This window comes from Antechinus flavipes, chromosome 4 (assembly GCF_016432865.1).
Source record: "Antechinus flavipes isolate AdamAnt ecotype Samford, QLD, Australia chromosome 4, AdamAnt_v2, whole genome shotgun sequence".
Classification (NCBI taxonomy): Eukaryota; Metazoa; Chordata; class Mammalia; order Dasyuromorphia; family Dasyuridae; genus Antechinus; species Antechinus flavipes.
The window spans coordinates 349,398,873-349,423,477 of NC_067401.1; the positions used below are offsets into that span (position 1 = coordinate 349,398,873).

Below are 24,605 nucleotides of genomic sequence, written 5' to 3' on the forward strand. Positions count from 1 at the left end.
GCCATGATGTCTAGGAAGTTAAGTTTATAGTCAAACAAAATAAAAAGCTTTAATAAAAAAATGAAAAAAAAAGAAAAAGAAAAAAAGATTGCCTAACTCATTCTGGATGCAATATTTTTGTTGACACTGACTTTTTTTGGCTACCATGCCTCACTGTTTTTTTTCACATTGACTGTAGTCTACTATAGTCCCCTAAGCTCTCTCCTTCTTTTTAGCATGAATTGCTTTCTAGCTATCTTCTCTAAAGGGTACTAGTGAAATAGATTTTTATTTAAATAAATAAATGTTATCCTGATCACATTTTATTGTATTTTTCCAAGCCATTATTCTCACACATTGAAACCTTTTTGGAACCTAATTTTGCCTTCCACTATACTAATTATTCATTCCAGTTTCCTATCATTTGCAACTTTGACAAACATGTCATTAAATGAAGTCATTGCTAAAAATGCTGAATAGAATAAGGCTAAGCATTGACCTCCTTAGCAAAACTAGGAACTTCCATCCCTGTTGATATTTATTTCTCAATCAATATCCTTAGAATATGGTAAGTCAATCAGTTTTTAAACTATATAACTATACTGTTCATTAGTTAATTTTGTATCTATTTGTTCACAAAAATACATGAAGGATTTTTTCATATTTAAAAAAAATTCTGCCTTTGATGTTCCCAGCCTTTTCCTGATCTATTATTTTATAAAATCTTGTGCAACAAAATTTATCTGTCATGACCTGATTTTTAAAAAATAATCCCTGTGATATTTATTTCTGTGCAAATGCTCAAAAGCCCATTATCTTGTGACAGCAGCTCATAGTGAGTAAGGTCATTCTTTTGCTTCTTTTCAACCCTTAAGCAGATGTTTCTAAATATTAGACATATACTATTATGCCATGAGATCGCCAAAGATAATGACAATTAACTTGATTTGCATATGACATACTGTGACACTGTTTGAAAACTGCAGAAGCTGAAATCAATATACAGTATTAATAAGATGTTCTTTGACGTAAAGAGCAATGATAGTTTTGAATGTCTTCTTTCCCATCAAGAACTTTCAGAAAGTCTCATTCTATTTATTTCTCTGCTTGTATATACTCTCTTCGTTAAATAATTCAATACTTCTCTGTTTACTTTCACCTCAGTGATTTCTATGATTAGCTCAGAGTCTGTAGCATGGTTTGTCCTTAAAGAACCAATGCTGACTTGCTGCTTTTTCAAGTATATATAGATCATCTGTTTAATAATTCTAACCCTTCTCTATTCTAGACATTTTTCCAGGGATCAATAGTTTGAAGAATCCACTGCCTTTTTTCTGTTTCATTTTTGTTTTTGTAGCCCATATTGTCTAACATAGTATCTAGTACATAATAGGCACTTAATAAATATTTGTTGATTGAATGGTTCATCTTTTTTTTGTAAGTAATTCTAGATGCTGTGGAGCAATACAATAATAATGATAATAATAATAATAATAAATATTTAGATATAGCTTTAAGGTTTGCAAAGTACTTTACAAATATAACCTTATTTGAACTTTATAACAATCTTAGAAGATGGGTGCCATTATTATACCAATTTTACAGATGAGAAAAGTTGGATAGACAGGGTAACTTTCCTAAGGTCACACAGATAAATATCTGAGTCTGGATTTGAACTCAGCTCTTCCTAACTCCACTTTTTCCTCAGTATTGCCTATCTGCTTCAGTCATCTTATACTAATATAAGTATCTAAGTAAAAAGTGTGCATCAGATTCCCAAAAATTCTTAAGATTTTCCTAACAAAACAAAACAGTTTCTAGAAAAGTAAAGGTAGTTACTTTGTTTTAGTAAATATCCTCTAAATTCTTCCTATTATTAAACAAAAATTCTGCATCAAGATGCCTTTTTCATTTCACATGACACTGTGTCCCAGGATTATGGATATAAAGATGGGAGGAACTTTTTGGAGACCATCTAGTCAGGGTTCTCATTCTGCATGAGAATAACTAAATAGTTTTTTGCCCAAAACTGCATTAGTTTTGAAAAAAGAGGCTTTTCTGGATGTTTTGTGGTGTCACTTATGCCTTTTATCTCCCAAGAACCTTTAAATAGTAATTTCAATGGAAAGGAATGTCACTTGTTGTTGAGGTCAAACTTTCCTTGATTAGAGGTTTTCTTCTTGCCAAAGTCATCCAGCTAAGAGTTCAAAAACTCAAAAAGGTTTGGCAGCTGAATTCTTCTTGGATGCTTTTGACTGCCTAAAACATCTCTTTGTACACTGTGCTTATTATTAGTATGAAACAAGAACTGTCAATATTGGAAATTCATCTGATTATTCATCTGTGCAACAGGCATCTTTGATGAGTTGGAATATTGATTATTTTCTAAATTTATTTTCTTTTGGAAAATGTATTATTTGGGGGGAATTACCATTTTTCAGAGCTAGTTTGACTGATGACCACCAGCTTTTTTATTCCAGTGAAGTTATTTTGGTCAGAGGACTAGAAAACTAATGAGGCAGCTTGGAGAAGCAGTGGCTACATCATTGGATGTCCTGAATTCAAATCCAGATTCATGGAGATACTAGCTGCTAGCAGTAGCTTTAACCTTTTTGTGCCACAGTTTCCTCATCTGTTAAAAAAAGGGGGGGATGGTAATGGCATTTATTATCCTATCCCACTCCCCAGCTATTTTGTAGGGGTAAAATGAGATATTTGTAAAGTGCTTAGTAAACCTTAAAGTACTATGAAATACTATTATTATTATTTATTCTAGTCTCACTACCAGGTTTCTCATAAAGGTGGTATAGCTAGTTATAAGAGTATATTATTTTATGAAATACTAATTAATTGCCTTCTAGAACACTTAGTATGCTGCAGTAACAGATTGTGTTATCACTCATCCCAAAACCAGTCTAGTTCAGTGTGGGAAAAATATCATCTTCAGAAGGTTGATGATTTGTTTTGTTCAGAGCAAATCATGAAAACTACCTATTGAGGTGAGGACCTAGAATGGCAGAGAACATACCTAAAATCAGTGCAATTACTGATCTTTTAGGAAATTAGAATCTTAAAGAAAAATTAACATTGCAGTGAAAAAATCCTATAACTGAGAGGATAGTTACATGACCTTCATTTGCTAATTTGCACACACTAGATTCTCTATGAAGCCTCCTAGGAATGAGGTAACACACACATCCTTTGGATATTCTCTAAAATACTCACTTATATTCTCCTCCATTGTTGCTAAATGTTTGGACTTTTTAAAGGGATGATTTCCACTGGATGTTGTATCTATTGTGTTTTGATGGTTAGCTATTTCTGATTACATTGCATTTGTTCTCGTGGTCAAATTCTATAAAGTTAACGCAGTTGAAAATGTTTCCTCAACTTGACTTTTTTTTTGTCCTCAAGGAGTTGGCATTTTAATGATTGAAATAATAATTCATATATATAAGTATATACAAAACAGGTACAAATACACTATAGAGGGGAAAGTATTAATCACTGAGGAGATGGAGAAAGGCCTCATGCTGGAAGCACCACTTTAACAGAATCTGAAAGGAAACAAGGGTTTCCAAGGGGCACGGGTGAGGAGATAGTATATTCCAGGAATGGGAAGCTGTCAGTGAAAGGAGTATACTGTAAGAGATAGTGAGAAGACCCATTTTGGCTGTATCGGAGAGTAATATAATATTTGTATACCCATATATTATAAATAACATACTTGTATATTAAAAATTAAAATGTAATTAAAACTGTATCCTCTAATACTGGATTCAAATCAAACAAACAGAAAGACCTCTTATAATACCACAGATATGAAGGGACCAGGATTTAAAGGAATCTTTAAAAAAATTATTAAGCATTTTATTTTGAGGGGGAAAAGCTACTATTTAGAATAATTTCATCCTAAATTTTTACAGAAAAAGAAATAATTTTGGACATTTTACTCAAATTTGAATTAATTTTGATTAGATAGTGACTTGCCCTGTGATTTCCATGCAATAGAGCCTTCTAGGGTGAGGAAAAGATCATTCCCAATGTAAGTTGATAATTTTTCTGCAACTTAGAGCATTTTCCAGGTTAGCAAAATCAGTCACAAGAGGGACCTAAACTTATGTTCTTCTGATCTTGAAGATAGCGCTCTATCCATTACCTCACAATTTTTTCTTTAAATACTGCTACATTTTCCTAAACTTTCCAATTTTATTATATCAGGTAAAACTCAAAGGGGTGGAGAAATGTAGGGAGAGAAGGGAGGGATGCCCTGATAAATACCTGCATCATGACCTCGTCTTTAAAGCAAGGACATATCAAAAATGAGATAAATGTTATGTTATATGTTTGTGCTGTGTGTTTGACAGTTTTGTTTGGTGTGAAACCAAAAGAACTCAGGCACTAAGTTATAGCTTCAGGGATGAATCACCTAGAAACTATAAACAAACAAATTTAAAAATTTCTTAATGAAGGGATATCTTAAGAAATTGTTATTTAGACAAAAAGGGGGAAAAGTAAAGCTGTATTAAGGGCAATGTGACTAAGGATTTATGTTGTGTGGCTTGGAAGGTCAGAAGCTCAAGGATGTGGACTAATATAATTAAAATAAAAACCAAGCAATAACTAAGTATGGTTGGAGTTCTAATGGATTGTAGTATATATGGTAGACCTGTACTTGTACTTCTGCATTGAGCATTAACTCTTCTCAAATGATACTGTATTGTCCTTATTGAGTTCAAATTTGGGGAGGGAGAGGATGCAAAGTAAAAAAGTTAGAAAACATTTTAGAATATTTATGGTTTCTAGCAGAAATTTTTGTTTACTCCATTCTGTTTGACATTCATGCTGGGAAAGGTAGAGTGTTAGTTATCCTTCTTGTCAAATATTTTTCCTTGATAATTCCTAGGAGTTTATCTGCAAACATAGCTCCAAATTTTGTGACTAAGCAGAGATACCATACCTCTGTGTTATCAAAACATCAATGCTATGTTTTTATGTTCTGTCTCTTTTTTAAGAAAAGGAAGTGCCAAACAAACCTTTGCGAGTTCGAGTCCGGTCTTCAGATGACAAACTCTCTGTTCAGTGGAAAGCACCACGTGCATCTGGCATAAAAAGTCCACGTAGGTCCCAAGGTTTTCTCCTGGGCTATGGAGAAAGTGGCAGGAAGATGAATTATGTTCCTCTAACAAGGGATGAAAGAGCACATGAAATTAAAAAACTAGGTAAGTGTAATTACAGCATGTCTATACAATTGATCAATATTGATTGATGGTCTTTCTTCTATTATTCAGGAACTGGTTTATTTCAAGCAATAATCAGTAATGGGAATAATTAAAGATGCTTTTAAACATTAAAATTATACTGAATAAAACATCTTTTTTTCTTATCCAATTAATTTTTTACATACTATATTTACTCACATTTCCCCCTATCCACACACATTTTTATCACATTTTTAGAACAATGACAACAATAAATAAAATCCAAGAAAAATATTTCAGTTTCATAAATTCCCTTTCATTTCATGTATATTTATTTTTCTTTCTTTTAAGTAACAATCACTCTACCACAAAATGCTTTTCTATTAGGAATTAATTTTATCCTTATTAGGGCAAATGTCTACCAGAGAAAGAAGATACTTTCACATTCTTACTACTCATTTATTTTATAGGTCTTTGCCTCTAATCTCTGACCCCAACACTAGGCTGAAAAATTGTCTCTCAGAGGTCACCAGTGATCTACCTCCTGAATCAATGATCTTCTCTCTAGTTTATCCTTCTGCTTTATAACCTTTCATCCAATCAATAAACATTCAGTAAGCACTTGCAATGTGCCAGGAACTGTGCTAAATGTTGAAGCACTTGACACCATTAATCTTTTTGTTATTCTCTTCTTTGATTTCTGTCAATATCACACTTTCTTGATTTTCTTCCTCCTTCTGGAACCAATCCTTTTTTTTTGATCTGGTATTTCTTCCTGATCCCTAAATATTGATTTTCTTTAGGGTTTTGTACATAGCCTTCTTCTGTTGTCCCTCTAGCCACTTTACTATTACCATTCTCATCTACTCCAACAGCTTCAACTAGAATTTCTATGTAGATGAATTCCAGACATCTCTGAGCTCTGGACTCTAATTTCTGATCACTTACTAGACATGTTTGCCAGGATGTCTTGTGGCCCCTCTGAGTTAGAGTGCCCAAAGGTAGAATTTACCATTTACCATATTTTCACTAATCTGCTTCTAATTTTCCTCCCATTTCCTAATAGTATCATTATTAGCTTGTTTCTATGTTGAAACAATGTTGTTATCCAATTCCTTTTTTGCCTCATATCCCACAAGTAGTCATGTGTCTAATCTTGTCAAACCTTCTATGCTAGTTATCAATATGTTTCTTTCTGACCATTATCATTACCATCACTCTAGAATAAACCTAAATTATTTCCTAATTAGTCCTTGAGTCCCCTGTGTCTCCATTATTCGATTTGTATTTCACTCCATTGCAAGATTACGCTTTCTTATGTTCAATTCTGATTTTGATCTGTATTTGGTTGGACTGGCAAATTCACCATGTTATTTTATTCTTTCATAGATCTTGGGCACACAATGAAAATAGATAATGATCTGATCCTAGAATAAATAGAAGGAAGAAAGTTGAAAGAATTACATTTTACAAGTGGGAATATCCACATAAATAGAGGACAGTGCCTGAATCTGTGATTTTATTGCTATAGAGAACTTCTAGGGGAGGAAAGTTTTATCAGTGTAGACCTATATCTTCTCTATAACTTGTAATCTTTTAGATTTGCCTGGATCACGGAGTGGTCAAGTGACTTATCCAAAGTGACAGTTAATATATCATAGGTAGGACTTGAAGCTACATCTTTCTGACTTTGAAGCTTGCTTTCTTAGCTTCTACAAGATACTTCTTACACAAATAGAGACAGAGCTTCACTCGACCTTCAAATCCTTCTATTTGCAATGGGAAAAGGGTTGCAGAAATGTCTTTTTGTTTTCTTGGTAGCCTCTGAGTCGGTGTATGTGGTCTCCTTGCAGTCTATGAACTCTCAGGGACAGAGCCAGCCTGTATATAGGGCTGCTTTGACAAAGAGAAAAACTGAAGGTAAGTTTTTGTAAGTTCTTTTTGGTTAATCTGCAGATAGTTACATGTGATAGGTTTGGTGCTTATAAGATGGCTGTGTCCTAATAAATAAAAGTCAAATGCAGAGAAAACTAGGCATCTTTTTAAAAAATACTATTTATTTCCCCTTTTAGTCATATGTTGGCTTGGTTTTGGTGGTGACCCTATTTCTGAAATACAGTTCACTTACATGCCTCAAATAGGAAGGGATCATTAAATGATAAATAAGGTCAATTGTAACATACTTATTCTAATTAAAGTTTCACTACAGATTCCACAGAAATGGTTCTTAGTCACAGCAACTCTGAACAATATGAAGGATGGATGAACAGATGTGTAGAGATGACTGCATGAGATAAGATCTATACATTTGGTCTTTTGTTAGTAATCACCTATATTGTATATAGAAAAATGTTAGCATAATAAAGTATGCGAAGCAATTAATGACTCATGCAGTGGCTCATGGCCAGTAGCCAAATCTGTGTTTGACTATATATACACACACACACACACACACACACACACACACACACACACCTGTGTTTGCTTGAAATTTGTTTACAAAATTATTATAAAATGTTTTAAGAAAAGCAAATTGCATCTTTGAGTCACAGGCAAGCCCAGACTCTCCAGATTTGAGAACTGTCACTTATTCTTTATATTAGGAGAGTTTTCTTCTCTCAGCCCTCCTCCCTTATCAGTATTTTGATTTCTAGTTATTCCTGATGGTAATTTTTCTCTTTTGGGGGCGGGGTATAAACCCATGATTTCATCAATGTAGAGAATGCCTGAGTAAACTCTCTTTTCTAATGTAGGTCAATAACCATTCTACAAGTTATAGGTTTAGAGAGCTGCTTGGGACACTGAAATATTAAGTCTGCTGCCCATGGCATATTTAGCATATATCAGAGGCAGGACTTGAACCTAGCGCCTCCTGAAATCAGAAGCCAGTTCTCTACCCTCTATTCCGTGCTACCTAATAAATTATACATATTTTTTCTGGGCTATTATTCAAGGAAAAAATAATTCCCATAATTTTCTCCTTTAACTCAAAAATTAAAATCAATCACTGTCAAGCTAGAGATTTATTTTGGCTTATATTTTCTGTTGATTGCACAGATGATTGTTTAAGTTTTCACTCAACCTCACTTAAAATATAAGACTCTCTCCCTTCTTTCCTTCCTTCCTTCCTTTTTACCTTTCCTCAACATTAATCAATGGGCTGTATTCAATAGTGATTTTTCAGAGAATTCCTAGATTTTGCTATAATTGCTTTGTTTTGTCATTTCAGAAGAGGATGAGCTAGAAGAGGCTGAAGACATAAGTGTTCGAGTTATGTCATCTCAGTCAGTTCTTGTTGCCTGGCTGGATCCTCTCTTAGAAAAACAGAAGAGGGCAGTTGCATCTAGGTATTCTCACTTATTTTATTGGGTTTTATTCATTGACAGCCATTGAGTGTGATGAGAGACTCTGCTCAAATCCTCTGTTTTCAGACCTCTTGCTTTCCAGGGCTGATTTTCCATAAATTAGTGCTCAGTACCATTCTTCTGAATATTAAATTCTTATTTATAACTACTTGATTACTGCAGAGGTGCCATGATAAGATTGCATGGAAAAGAAATCCAGTAAACTGTAAAGTTTAAGCCCTACAGGGCTGAAGATGCCTTTTCTTCTCAGAGCGTAAGCTCCCAATGTCCAAGTGTCTTCCTGGGGCATGCAATTTATTTTTTTTTTTATTTTGTGCACCAACTGATGATAAGCATGCTTTCCCATCTGCTACTTACATCAGTGCCCATCTAGTTTTTTTCCCCATGGATTCCCATATGATACAGTTCTGGAGTCAGTGCCTGCTTTTCTATTCACTACTGCCTCGCCTCTTCTATAGGCAGCAGGAATTTGCCCTTTGCATCACGTTTCTTAATTCTGCAGCTTTAGAATCCTTGGGAAGAATTTTTCCCCAAAATGCCAGGTCTATCTCTCTTGGACTCAAAATTCACAGCATTTATACCATGGATTTAAATTGGTTTTCTAAGCTGATGAATGTAACGAAGGATTGATTTTCTTCTTATTTGATTTCCTTGCAGAGGGCTATGCACCCTGTAAAGTCAACAGAGAAAGAGAAAGACATTATTCACTCCCAGAGAATTTTGTTGAATGAATGCCAATACTGAATTGTTTCTCATCAACAGGCAGTATACTGTGCGCTATCGAGAGAAAGGAGAATCAGCAAGATGGGATTACAAGCAGGTTTCTGCAAGAAGGACTCTGATCGAGAACTTGATTCCAGATACCATGTATGAGTTTGCAGTCCGTATTTCACAAGGTGAAAGAGATGGCAAATGGAGCACTTCAGTCTTTCAAAGAACACCAGAATCTGGTTTGTATTTAAAAGATTCTTTGAATTTTCTATCAGGGAGATTCTCCTGCAGTAGGATTTATAGAGAATATAGTTCCAAGATATCCAGGCTATTAGAGTCCAAGCATAACAATATATCAGAAAGGACACTCCTTTAAGAAAGGCTGGCTTTAAATTCTTTGGTCAAGTTTCCATATATAAACACAAAATTGTTGATTGACCATTTTCTCGGGCACATGCTTGGCCCAGTGTTGAATTTTTGTATTAAATTGCTATTCTTTCAACATATGGAGACCATTAAAAATCACTTGCATAATGTACATAAATAACTCTTGTGTATTATTGTGACTACAAAAGGGAAAATATTCTCTCCCACGATGAAAGCCTATGGTTGATCCTGAGAATTCATGTTCTCAAGCTGCCACTACATTTGGTAGCTTATCCTTGCAATTACAGATCTTAGAATCAGGGGTCCTCAAACTATGGCCCAGGGGCCAGATGCCCCAGCTGAGGACGATTATCCCCATCACTCAGGGCTATGAAGTTTCTTTATTTAAAGGCCCACAAAACAAAGTCTCTGTTTTTACTATAGTCCGGACTTCCAACAGTCTCAGGGACAGTGAACTGGCCCCCTATTTAAAAAGTTTGAGGACCCCTCTAATTAGATTATGACATCAGACATTGAAGGAAACACAGAAATCAGGTTATTCACTCTCCTCATTTAATAGATAAGGCAACTGAGGCCCAGAGAGTATCAATATTTTGTGCAAAATTTCTGCCTTCCAAAGGTACAAAGGCTCGCTCATACATAATCTTCTCTGGACTGTTTCAATATTCTTTTTAAAAATAAATACAATCTGGGGAAATATTTATTAATTAAAACTATTTTTCATAGTTTACAAAGAGGTTTGCTAACAAGGTTGAATTGACCTTAAAATCCTCGGGAGGCCCAAGGCTTCACATCTTTCCTCATAAAGTCTCAAGTGCTTTCTGGGCAGGGAGGCAGGGGCTGTGTGCAGGTAGTTTACAGGCACTACACCTGAAGAAATAGTTCTGTCAATCCTTGCGCAGGTTTTGGAGATGCATATGATAGCGACTGGTTCTGTGTGAGCTTCAAATAGAGACTCCTGTGAGCTTCACTCTCCCTCTTCCCCTTCCTTCTCCCTCTTCCCCTTCCTTCTCTTGCTCTCCCTTCTTCAGGGAAGGTTTTATCTCCCGGAGAATCTGTTCTTGAACGCTTGATCGTCATGGCCATCATTGGGGCAATTTTTTTTTAACGGGTGGTTTCCTGGGGTCGTAGGACACCGTGCTGCTGACTGCCGGAGCCGAGTGGGCGCTGCGGGTGCTCAGGCCGTTGTAGGGCTGCCCTTCCTCTGCGCTGCTGCCGCGCTGCTGCAGGTGTAGCCACTGCTGGAGGTGTAGGGTGTGGGCTTGACCTTGAGCTTTTGGGGAACAGCCGCTCCTCCGGTCCCAAAGTTCTCCTGCCCTCTCCTGACGTCAGAGGCGACTTGGCCTTAGAGTTGACAAAGGCCATCTTTGCTTGTCGGCCTTTGGGTTTGTTGTCGTGAGCATATTGAATGTTCTCAGCTAAGAGGAGCAGTCGCTGCTCCCGAGCATCTCGGAGCTGAAGACCCAAATTCCTCTGGTCTCCCTCTCAAACTCTCGTTGGCAGTGAATTTTCCACAGCTGATCAGTCTCTCCAATTAACACATGATGGCACTCCTCAATTCTATAGGGTTGCTCAGGAGTACATCTTTCCAAAACTGGTTCAAGTACAGAATAGGGAACACCCCCAACTTCATAAATTGAGTCATTATTGAGGACTCTGGTGCACTGCTGGTGCAAGGACATCATCTTCGATAGGAAGGCACACTTGGAATCAGAATAGACTTGCATCTTTGAATTCATCCCACCTCCAGTAAATCCAGCTTCCTCTTCTTCATGGGGTGAGGAGACTTTCCTCTTTCGGTGAAAGGAGGGAATCAGTTCAGGAGAAGGAAGTAGGTGATAAATGGCCTAAATGGTAGGCAAGGGGATGTCCAGTAATGTTGGGGTCATATCAGTGGAGACTGTTTTTAGTTTGGCAGAGCTGGTTCCAGAATGTTGCTTTTCTGCCTTGCTCTCTATTCATTTTAGGGAGTTTCTGAATGGCATTATTAGAGTTTTTATGATCAGCTTTGGAATCATTCTGCTTACTGTGACTTTTCTCTGCATGAACCTTTTTTTAACAACCTTTTTTTCCGCTCTGGGGCTGGTTGTAGCTGAGGTATGATTCAAAAGACGTGGTGGGCTATTCATAGTCATCATCCACATCTGTCTCTCCAGCTCCTGAAAAGTGACTCGATGGTTTTCTGTCCAAGTTAGAGGCTTTGGATTTTCCTTTAAGCTGTTAGACACCCCTTTCTCTTTTGGCTTGGGAGAAAATTCTCCCCCACCCCAATTTTCCTACATCAAAGGTGTCCACACTAAGCTTGGTCTTTTCCAATTTGGATTTCTGTGCATCTTTGTGCTTTATTTTTTTTCATATGGTTGATAGAAGCCACCTCCAAGGGAGGTAAAAACTTCTTGCTACTGATGCTTTCTTTGTCCCTCTCTTTCCTGGCAGCACTAGACAATGTCTGCTTCTCCTTGGTACTGGTTCCTGAGGGAGACTTTGGCCCTCTTCTTGAGAAACACTTTATCTTGACCCAAACTAAAGTTCTTTTCCTCTCTTTTATCCAAGCAAAGCTTTTCTTTCCATGAAGTCTTGTGCTTTTTGCTCTGACTCACAGGGCCTCTATCCTGGTGTTCACCCACGTATCTCTCTTGGCTATTTTAGCCTCAGTCCTGAAAGGCATGACTATCTATGGCTTTTGCCAGCCTTCTGATGTGGTATCAGCTGCTCCTCCTCCTCTTCAGGGAGTTGATCATGGATAACTGCTGAGGGCTTGTGGAAAGCTGAGGTGAGTGAACATGACCACTGTCGGATGGTTCCTGATCCTATATTTACAACGGGGAAGTTTTCTTCCATGGCTTTCTCTCTTCTCTTGTCTCAGCACTGTGTGAGGCCTTGGACATGCTACCAAACTCTGAAAGCTTTCGGTGCTTTTTCTCCCGGGAGTTAGTGTGGCTGGCTACAAGAGTCCTTCCAGCTTTCCTGATATTCCTCCTCCATTTCCTCCTCCTTGGGAAAAACATCTCGGGGATGTTTTCTAGAGCTACTTCTCTCAAGGTCTTGCTCCTCAGGCTCAATATTCCTTTCAACCTTCTAAGCAACAGGGACTGACCTTCTTCCATTGGGCCATTAAGTTTTTGGCAAAGCCTCCTACTTGCTCATGTTTCCGCAAGCCATTCACTGTTTTCTCGACACCTGTTTCTGCCAGAATGTCCACAGTGATAGGTAAGTCTGAGGGTCCCTTCAGATGTTTTAGTAGCTTCTTCAGTTTGGGATTCCTGGCCAGTCTTGACTGAAGTCTCTCCACCACTTCCAGAACTGACTCCGCTGTCATGGTGGTCACTGGCACAGCCTCCTCACTGGGACTGAGCTCACGGTGCCTCCACAATCTCTGGTGGATTATTCTTTTTAAAACTCCAGCTGAAGTAGTCTAATGGATCAAATACTTGACTTGGATCCAGAGAGACCTGGTTGATTGATATTTCATCCATCTAGTCCTCCCTTTCCTCATCTGTAAAATGAGGAGAGTGAACTCTAAAGTTTCCTCCTACTTTTGAATCTAAAATCCTGTTATCTAAGAAATTAAGCCAACACTTTCTTATTTTCTATTATTCTTCTGAAATACTATTTTCCCCACCAAATTGGATCATTTGATAACTCCATAAACATGCCATGCACTGTACTTTCCAAACCTGACACCATTGTTCATCCTAATACCACCACCTAGAACATCCTTTCACCTTCATGAGGAGATGGAATCTTTTGCTATTCTCTCCTTCTTTTAAGGACCATCTCAAACACTACCTCTATTAGGACCTCCTCTTTCTTAAGCCAGAATTGATCTCTCTTCTGTACTCCTGATGCATGTTGCTTTTTTCTGCCATCATAACATTTATCATATTCTGTTTTATACAACAACTATGGAAATACTTGGTTTTCCTCATGCTCCTTGTATATACAATTAGATTGTGAATTCTTTGAGGTCAATGTCTTCACATTGATCATGAGACTTAGTATTTTTAAATCCTACGTATTTTAAGCATATAGTATACTTTCAAGCTGCATATGAGTGAGGCAGTACATAGAGTGCTGCATCTGAAATCAAGATAACCTGAATTTAGATGCAGCTTCAGTTATTTATTCACTATGTGACACTTGTGCAATAAATGCTAATCCTGGGAGTCTGAATAAAAAGAGTTCAAATCCAGCCTCTAACACTCACTATGTGATCCTGGGCAAAGCACTTAACCTTTGTTTGCCTAAGTTTCTTCAATTATAAAATGGGAATAATAATAGCACCTGTCTCCCAGGTTGTTATGAGAATAAAACTAAATAATCTGTAGAGTACTTTGCAAACTTTAAAATATCACATAAATGCTAGCCCTTAATATTACTCAATGACTGTTTGGTGAATTGAATCTCTAAAACTATTAACCAGATTATTTTTAACTCATATTTTAGCTACTTCATAGTCAGTGACAGCAGTAATAGAAATTGCTATATTACATAAGTATCTGTCATGAACTTGCTCCCTACATGTATACTGACAATCACAATGACATCTGTTTGAATGATGTTTGTCTACCAAGGGCTATGAGCATGTGTCATTTGCCTTTTTAGACCCTACAGTACTACCGCTCCATCCCACCACCACCCATCACAACAGCATCAGGCTGTATTTAATAGTCATTTTCTCGTTATAATATTTGCCTTTATCAATAATTTGTTCTTTTATAGCTCCTACCACAGCACCTGAAAACTTGGATGTCCGTCCTGTAAAAGGCAAACAAACAGCTGTCACTGCTTCTTGGGACGCACTTCCAGAGACAGAGGGGAGAGTCAAAGGTAGGAAGTTAATTGTATAAAAATGCATGAGGCAGTGGAAGTGACCTATGCTGTACACCTGAAGTGCCAGGTGATTGATCAATGCTGGCTATTCACATTATCTGAAAAGCATCTAGGAAAGTAACACGGTTACTTGAGAGCAGCTGAGGGTAATCCTGAGAAGAAAGAAGGACATTTAATACAATTATTTTCTAGGAAATGAAGATGACTATATCCCCAAATTAGTTTTGTCCATTTTTCCCAATATCTAGCTTCTTGTGTTATCCTTCATGTCTTAATTTCATGTTTGTGGCGTTGTCCTCTTAATCTATCTGAACAATATCATAAAGTTGAAAGTGTTGTGTATGTATGATCTATTCATTGTACCACAGAGGAACTAAAAAACCTAGCGTTTACCACAAATATCCTTAACTAATTAGGAAAGTATGTGAGAATGCCTAGTGATGATGGATTTATAATCTTTTTGTTCAAGTCTCGTAGTGACAAAATATCATTTTGAAATATAATTTGATTTAAAACATACAAATAGAATTAACTATTCTGTTTTTCAATTCTTCAAAAGATTTTCTGAGAATGTAGTAAGCAAATCTTGCCCTTTATAATGTAGATGGTTATCTACAAAGATATGCATATATACACACATGTACATATACATGCATGTACACATATGCTATAAATGTATTTGTGTGGGGGCTAACTGCATGTTAGTTATATAGAGCAGATGGTTTCTTATTGGTATGGACAGAAAAGATTTCATTTAAGAAGCCATCAACATTACCCAGATTTTCTCTATTTGGAGAGTATTTACTACTTTTGTTCAGTGTTTTGTCTCTCTTGTTATATGGTTTTTCATTTTATTCACTCTGGTTCCAGTCTAAAGGCTGGAAGGAATTTCTGGGTAGTAGCCAGTTAAGTACATAGTCAATAAGCACAGTTGCCACTGAATTCCTACAGTAAAAGAATTTGACTGAATAGCTTCTCTCATTTCTCATCCATCCCTAGACTGGCATTCTTATTACACTTTTTTTTAAAGTTTCAAAATCTGAAATTCATAGTAACTATTGCATTTACTATGTAAAGAAAGTTTTATTAGATATTAGGAGATCTTGCAAGTGATTGGAGTCTTTCCTTATTTCTCATTCAACAGAGTAGAGTCCAATCTCTATAATTTAATAATGTGGCTTTGAATAATGGATTTCTCCATTTTTTTTAACTTTTGAGCACCACAAATTATGTTTTACAAAGTAGAAACCACTAGATGCATTAAGAAGAAAATAAACTTGAATTTTTGCTTGTATTGAAAAGAATGATATATTTTAGGACACATTGCACTACTTAATCATTTCTTTGGCAAAGGCATTTTATTTCATCACTATTAAATATTATATTTATTTTCAGAATATTAGCATCAAAATAATATTACAGGGTTGAAATACCCTTCATAAAACTGAAATATTAGAAATAATATTTAGTGGCTCATCCCACCTTTTGAAAGTTATTGAAGTAATATTATCATTGCATAGCTTGATTTAAAATATTACAAATGCCACCATATATAAATGCTTTCTAAATCTGGAATTTATCTAGATGTAATCAGCAACTTGGTAACTAAAGCACTAACATAAAATAATCACAGTTTAATAAACAAAAATATTTTAAAACTGTCACTAACTAATTAGACTCAATTTCCAGTTGCTATTTCTCACTTGATTTTTTCCATCACAGCAAATTACGAGGTAATAGGCAATAAAGAAAAGAACTGTAAATGTTTTTTGGCAAATATCATTAAGATTTGCCTCTTGGATTCCATATGCTTAATTTACTTAAAATATAAAACTGCTAGATAATTAGCTACATATCCTGTCTGGTAGTCTGAATGAATAGTAGTTCAGCTTTTCTCATGTCTTTGTATTCCGGCTGTTGACTTGACGTGCATCGCTAGTGTTTTAATTTTAGTAATGCACGTTCTAATTCATCCTACCCATACAGTCTGTCTGCTGGACACAGGACTGTTTTCAGTTTCCTCCTTCCAACCGTCTGCCAAATCATTTCAGAATACATTCTTTCATACGCCCCGGCTCTCAAACCATTTGGAGCAAAGTCCCTCACCTATCCTGGAGAGACTACTTCTGCCATAGTGGATGGTCTGCAGCCTGGGGAACGCTATCTTTTCAAAATCCGGGCCGCAAACAGGAGAGGACAGGGTCCTCAGTCTAAAGCCTTCATTGTCGCTATGCCAACAAGTAAGCATCTTGTATTCATTGCTCTCTCACTGTGTGTTCTTGTCTCTCACATATCATTCTGGCTATTTGTCTCGTGTTACTTTAGATTATAGTGCTGATGGATTTATAGATTTTATCACCAATTTGCATTGAAATTTCTAAAAGGAGAAAATCTTAAATAGTGATCCCTTTAAAAATGAGTTTTTCCTCTGCAGGTTGCGTTGAATTCTCCCCACAAGATATCATTAATTACAATTTAACTGATGCCATTCTCTAATTTTATATTGAAAATAAAAAGGAAATGAAAAATTTGATGTCAAATATGGATCAAATATTTGCTGTTGCTATGCTTATTTTGTTCCCTTTTAACCAAAACACTAGTTTTAAGTTTATTTTGTAATGTATATGCTTGAACTATGTCTGAACAAAAAATGTGAAAGAAAGAATTGGCAGTGAACCAGTTTATCCAATCAATCTTGACAGTTAGTCAAGTTAACTCAGGTCCCAAAATATGCTCTTTTTTTCTCCTGTATATATAATTGTGAATTGTCTTATTTGGCCACCCACACCTAGATTAACTAGGTAATTACTAATGCTTTATTTCACTTGTGTGCTATTTAGACCAGCCAGACATAAACATATTCAGTTCTATTTTTAAGTTTTATTTTGAAGAAAGTTAAATGTGTCTTTGGATCCCCCAGCCTTCCCTTTCTATGCTTTCACACCAACTTACTTTTAGGCATCCTCTGTTAAAACTTATTCTTAAAAAAGGCTCTGAAAATATTTTTTTAGGGCTCCTAAGGTTTTGTTATATCCTAAGCCATTTTTCTAATTGGGAAATGAAGATTTCATCCCTTTGAAAGACTGTTCAGGCATTAGAGAGGAGAGGGAATATGAAGACTTTTTGGTGACCTTGAAAATACACCATGCAAGTTATGTACTCCACTTCATAATTCAGCATCAAAATTATTCTTATCTCAATATATATTAAAAGCTATTCCAGCTCATTTATATGCAGCTAAGGGAAGAAACTATGTAATTTTGTCTGTGTGTAAAAGTAAAATTTTGGAAACTTTTTTTTACCAATGCAACTCAATAGTGATTTTTAAAATAAATCTAATGGAATGGCAGGAGGCATATGGAGATTAGATACTTTGTCTGTGGCCATATCGTTCATAAATGAAAGAGTCAGGATTTGAATCCAGGACTTCTTAATGCCTGTGACAAAGTATTCCATCTCATTTAGGACACACTGAAAATTATATTAGGGTAGTCTGTTTTAATTAAAACTTCTATACAAAATATTAACTTACAAAGCAGATGATTTGGAGTTGATTACTCATATTACAAACAGATCTTTTGCTTGAGTAAAGATTTCAACTTAGGATTACTTTTAATATTTCTAACAAATATAAAGGAGTAAAATTATTTTAAGCTGTTTAAAACTTGATCCAGTTTATAGAAATTCCAATTACTGTTTTTTTTCTCTTCAGAATCATCTCTCTTGCATAAAGAGAAGTATATCTTTCCTTTTCGTTATTGTGACCAGAAAATAAAGTTATTTTTATTATTTTCATAGATCACTTGGTATTTTTTAATGATTGATTATATTTTTTGTTCCATGATGTTATAAGTGATCATTTACTGCCTCATAGCTGTGGTTAATTTTCTTTACAACTCTATTGCAGCTGTCACCAGTGAACCAAATACTCATCAGAGAATGAATATAAAAGACAAATTGGATCCTAAAAAGCCTGAGCCTTCACAAAAAGTCCCTTCTTCTAAACACATTCATTCATCTCTTTCTCCCAAGGGGAGAGATGTAAAAACTCCTGATTTAAAGAATAAACTTTTGAGTAATAGTGAGGTCCTCAGTAAACCCCAGCTACCCCTGAAAAAGAAAACCGAAATAGGCTCTGATCTCCAGTCAACAGAAGTCACTGATGATGACTTAGATTCCCAACCAACATCACAGTCTAAGGTCCAAGATACCAGGAGAAATGTTCGGCCATCATTACCAAATAGATCCTTTCATTCTGTCTTGGGGCCTGGAAGGACTCCAGTGAGAACTCGTATTCCTACGATATCCCAGAAGACAAACATAGATTCACATGATTCTTCATCTTCCTCTCAGGATTCACAGTCTGCTTCCACATCTCCATCATCCTCATCTTCCCATGGTTCAAGAATTCATAATTCTCATTATCCTTCTTCTAGAGTCACCTCTGTTAACCCATCTCATGAAAACATTAATAATGATCCAGTTGTTGATGATGATGATAAAAATGAAAGACACATTAAAGACCCCCTGCACTCAAAATACCCTTTGTCTGGGAAGCCAATTTCTAAAACTGCAGAGCGTTCTCGGTTGACTGTACCATCAAATCAAGAATCTGTCACAAATCAGGAGAAGAGTCTTATACATGGTGAAAGGAAATCACATTTGCCTGCTCACACAAATGCTCCATCAGAAAATTGGGAGGAAAAACCAAGTTTTTTAGTGCCAGCAACAAGAACTTCCCATGGGGGAACTCCAAGGGCACTACCAACCAGATTTCACTCTGGATCTCATCCTCGGGTGCTGAAAAATGATCAGGAGGCAAGAGCTATTAACTCTGCAATGCCCTCTCAATCCACAGCCCGTCATAGTCCCAGCCATTCACATCTTTCCTCAATGAAGCAGACACCTGATGAAAGGAATGGCTCAGATGATGATGGCAATGAAGACTATGATGTAGGAGATAAAAAGAGGCAGACAGATTCTACTTCTCCTACTTATCGCTCCAGGTTGGCAGCAGGTCAGCCTATCTCTGGGAACTTAAATTTTCCCAAACGTAGGCCATTTTCTCCCAACAGTCGATATCCTAACAGAGTTATTGGTAGTCAAGGAATCCGGTCACAACCTTCTAGCTCCTCTCAATCCACATCATCATCTAGGGTTCATTCTCATCACATTTCTGATCCTAGAATTGGTTCAGATGTTGATAGAGATGAGAAAGAAAGGGAAGAAGATGATGAAGAAAGACCACTTCCTTCTACTATTGTAAATGATTATCTGTCTTCTTCTTCTTCTTCTTCTTCAAGGCAGCCCATTTCATCCAGTCCAGATCATATGAGAAGAATCCCCCAGAGAGTATCAAGTGTCCACCGAAAAATGCCCCTAACAGAAAATGCAAATTCTCCATTGACTTCTCAATCATCCTTATCTGAATCACATTCTCAGGGCAATTCACCATCCTTTCCAATAAACTACATACACAGGATGGTCATCGAAACACAGGAACAGAGGGGGTTCGTGCTAGAGTAAGGCCCTCTACAAGATCTCAACACCAGTCAGGATCCAGTGTACCTACAAGGGTAACGAATGTTCAGGACTCAAGGTCTGCAGCAGTTTCTTCAGAAAGACATCCGTCTTCACATGTTTCTACTTCTAAACAACTTCATGCCCATCAGGGTAAGGAAGTGGAAAATCCATTATCAAAATCAAAACAATTGCTTTCCATACCAGGAAATTCTTATTCCCCTTCACAAGATGTCCATTCCAACTCTCGCCCTTCCTTTAAAACAAGAGCTGGTCAATCTACCCTTTCTGCTAACTCTAGAGGTCAGCTCTCACCCCAAGTCTCTCGACAGAGCCATCAGGAATCAGAAAGTAGATATGACGATAACTTGAATTACAGCACAGAATTAGAAGACCAAGATGTCAGGATAAATACACAATCTACCCGTCACAAAGATAAATTATCTCCTACCTCATCTCTTTCCAAACAGCAACAAATAGGGACTCAGTCTGGAAATGCTGATGAAAAACCCCAAAGCAGGCACACCTCTTCATCTTCTTCCAGAAGTTCAAGTTCATCTTTGCCAGCTGGCAGGTCCAGTAGCTCCAGAGAAACCTATGCAAAACCCACATTACCTTTTTTTCATTCCCGTGCTCGAGTTCCTGGCAGAACAGTATCCGAGGTGGAGAAAAAGGATAGTCTATACCAATCCACACCATCAAAAATAGAGCCTCCTTCTAAAAGTCCTCTGTCATCTTCACCAAAGTCTCATCAGTCAGTCTCAAATGATGGTGATGAAGATGACGATAGAGAATATGCAAGAAGAGACAAAGAGGAAGATTCTATTTCTTCTTCAGTTTCAAAGTGGCCTCCTTCCTCTGGTGGTAAATACATAAATAGAAACGTTGATAAGGATAAGTCTGTAAGTTCTAGAGTAAGATCTAATGAAGAAGAGAACTCTGCTCCTTTAAAACGTCCCATTTCTCCACCATTAGGCAGTCCTTCAAGAACCTCACAAATCCCTAATGCCCCTTCTAAATTTCTTCCACGCTCCCGTAATACCCAGAGTGTCATCAGCAGTACACCTTTGTATACTACCACTCATGCCCCACTTACTTATTCTTCCACCACACCCATGCTTTCACTGCGTCAACGAATGCTAAACTCAAGATTACGGAACCCACCTTCAAGATATCCTGCGAGACCTCCTTACAGACCAGGTAATTTGTTCTTTCAAATCTTTGGTAAATTTTTCTCTTCATAAGACACTTTCATGAATGGCATATGTTATAGCTCTTGCAGGGACAAAATTTATATTCTCAGTCCTGTAAGTTGTATCCAATGATGCTGTCAAATTCTAGCTCTTGAGTTTGACAAAAATATTTTTACTCTTTTACAAGGTCAGCTTATTCAAAGTATTTAGATATGCTTGAGCTGCAAGACTTTGTGCAAATATACATCTGAACATGAACTAGGAAAAGTTCAGATGCTTTGGATATTTTTTGGGTTGTGTTTTAGCTCTCATAATACATTCACAAAATATATACTAAAGACTCATATAACAAAGAAGCATTATAAACATATGTGTTCAAGAAACAACTAGAGGATAGAATTTAGTCTTTTGTGCACTTATCTACATCATCTCAATATGAAACAGGAGTTTTTCTTCTGCCTTAAGTTTGCATGTGTTTCTTTAGGTAGCATAGTAAGTGACCTGATTATAGAAGACATTCAGTACATTGTCACTGAACAAATGAACAGAATACACAGTTTTTGCCGATTAGCAAATCAGCTGAATACAGTGTAACTGCATACCTTAATATAATAATACTGCATACATTAATAAATCTAGTGGATTTAAGACAGCCTCAACTATCCAGAAAAGAGTGAGAAATATAAATTAAATGGAAAGATAAAACCCTCTAACTATATATACTTGTTAAGAAACTCATGTATTTATACCTCAATAGGAAAGGGGAAACTAACTGCTTAGATCTTCAGTGTAAAATTAAGCAGCTGGTTAGAAGTAGCAATTGTTGTCAAGTCAATCCATTGCAATTCAACAAACATTTTAAAGTTTTTGGCAAATGCAAAATATTGTCTAGGCCAAACCACAGGAAAAGGGATAGAAGAATAGCTTTTAAAGCTAAGTAATATGGGAGCAATTTACAATTATATTGCCTCCCATATATTCCCTTAATTTCTATATATTATCTTATACTATATCTACTGTATAAGACAACTATTATAATATCATACAATAATTCATAATAATAACCTTATAATTTTAAAAGATTAAAATATTCATATGTTCAACAAATTCTGTTATAATAAAATATTCCATGTTTACTAAAAATGTTAATTTAATTATGTGGAAAATTAATTTACATAGAACACCTGCTTCTCCAATGATTCAGAATAATCAAGCCATTATTATGCTTTTAATACTCTTTAAACATATTCAAGCTTTAGATGAAAATGTATAAGTTACAGCTTAAGACATTTTCAACCTGATATCTCAACTAGTGGTTTCAAACCCTGGTTGTTTTTCTGTATGTTGTGAAGTATTTCTTTAAAATTTTGATATAAACCAAACTTTCTTGACCTATTGACTTTATTCAGTTCTGTTATTCTCTTGTACTGCATAGGTAATAATGGCAGACCAAATGTAGATGGGAAAGTACTTCCGGGTAGTAATGGACAACTAAGTGGACAGAGAATTATCAATGGCCCTCAAGGAACAAAGTGGGTAGGGTAAACTTCTTTACAAATAATAGATGTTTTGATGCTATTGAAAGAAAATAAATGGTAGTGTTGTGGAAAAATAGATACAATAGTCCTCCTTATTCTGATGTAGTCAAGATAAATGAGCACTTTTCATTAAATCTCCTTTTGGCTTTCCTGATAATCATTCTGTAGCTAGAAACAATTGATTGTTTTCATTGGTTTAGGTCTATGATAAACTACAATTTTGAAAAAAGAATACTTCACTAAAAAAAGTAACAACCTTAAGTTATAGGTCCAGTAGGAGAGACAGTGTACTGTCGTGGATAGAAAGCTGGCTTCAAAATCAAGAAGACTTGGGTTGAAGTCCAACTAGTCTATCATACAACCTTTCCATGCTCTAAGCAACTTCTAAGACTATTACTTATAGAGAAGCTGCTGATTTGCTTTGGTAGAAGGAACCTTTTCCCCTAGAAATTCCCTATACCAATGAAATTTCCTAACTTTCCCCCCCTTAACTTTGCATAAGCCATTTGCAATATGAAGAGGAAAAACTATATGGTCTCTTTCCTTAAGGAGCTTACATTCTTGTGGGAGTAGTGAAAACATGATTAGTTCACAAATTAGTATGATACAGGATAGAATGTGACAGTATCAAAGGAGATTCAAAGCTCCATGAGAAATTCTCCTTTACTGAGGAGAATTCATTTTTATCTGTAGTAATGGAAAACTTCTTGGAAGAGTATTATGTTTTCCAGAAGGAGATGAAGGGGAAAGAGTTATTCCTTCTAAGGGGGAGGATGTTATATCTAAAGAATATGGTACCAGGAGTGCCACCTCAACCAAAGATATGGGGATAGGATAGTAAAAGGAGTTGATAGAGAATAGACAAGTTTGGCCAGAAGGTAAGTTATATGAAGGAAAACAATAAGAGAGAAGGTTAGATAGATTGAAGGAAGATTATGAAAAGCATTGAACGTCAGGTTTAGGATTTTATTATCTCTCAAATTCTCAAAAGATCAGGAATTAGGAAGACTCCATGATCATAACAAGATTCCCAGCTTAAAAAATAAAGATCTTTAGAAGTGTTTCAGGTACAGATAATATGAAAATAAATCTTATAATTTCTAAGACACGATTTCTTGAAAATTTGTGAAAAGTGAATAGATTAAAATATTACACTTATATATAGACTATTTTTATTTGGAAATATGGTATATTCCAAAACAGAATTAATATAAGTAAATCTTAATTTAACTATCAATACAACAACTATTTTAGCTTCTCAAAACAATTACTTATTTATTGATTAATTGATAAAGCCAAGCATAATCTACTTATTGCAGAGAATGTCAATCTTGTTTGTCCAAAGAATGAGTGATTTTTTTCCATGTTTGGAGTGTAAGAATGTGGGAATCTATGAAAAATTAAAATGAAAGAAAACAGAAATGGCAAAGAATCCCAAAGATTAAGTTATGAAAATGTTTTGCAAAAAGAAAATGAGGCTTAGTGACAAATTATTAATATTATAATGATGATACATTTTATTCTTTATATTGAAAATTATTAGTAATATAATGATGGTACTTCTTACTCCTATAGTAATTCAGGGAATGGAAATATGTGTATAAAAATTATTTTAGTCATTGCAAGTATTTTCAGAAATGTATACACAAGTATGCAGATTCACAATTAAAATGTAAAATATGATGGGAAATATCTTTCCTTTAAGTTTAAAGTTAAAAGTGCAAAATATAAAAGATGAATATCTTTTCCCTAATTTTTAAAAAAATCATGAACACTAGAAATAGGAAAATTCTTGTTTGTTTATATTTGATCTTCCTTTCTTGAGATCCTCTTATCTAAATCTCTTCAATCAATATATAAAAATAAAGCAGAACCAAA

General features: G+C 35.9%; 1 protein-coding gene and 1 pseudogene across 1 annotated transcript in view; one reads left to right on the top strand and one right to left on the bottom strand.

The window, feature by feature from the left end:
* Positions 1 to 24,605, top strand: part of FNDC1 (fibronectin type III domain containing 1) — a 117,630-nt gene that overhangs the window by 57,732 nt on the left and 35,293 nt on the right. Inside the window, 9 exon segments of the mRNA XM_051996746.1 lie at positions 4,995 to 5,201; positions 7,002 to 7,100; positions 8,410 to 8,527; positions 9,308 to 9,495; positions 14,366 to 14,473; positions 16,528 to 16,716; positions 18,384 to 19,999; positions 20,002 to 21,196; positions 22,625 to 22,725. Coding sequence (XP_051852706.1) covers positions 4,995 to 5,201; positions 7,002 to 7,100; positions 8,410 to 8,527; positions 9,308 to 9,495; positions 14,366 to 14,473; positions 16,528 to 16,716; positions 18,384 to 19,999; positions 20,002 to 21,196; positions 22,625 to 22,725 — 3,821 coding nt within the window.
* On the bottom strand, positions 10,683 to 12,980 carry LOC127562375 (elongin-A-like; annotated as a pseudogene).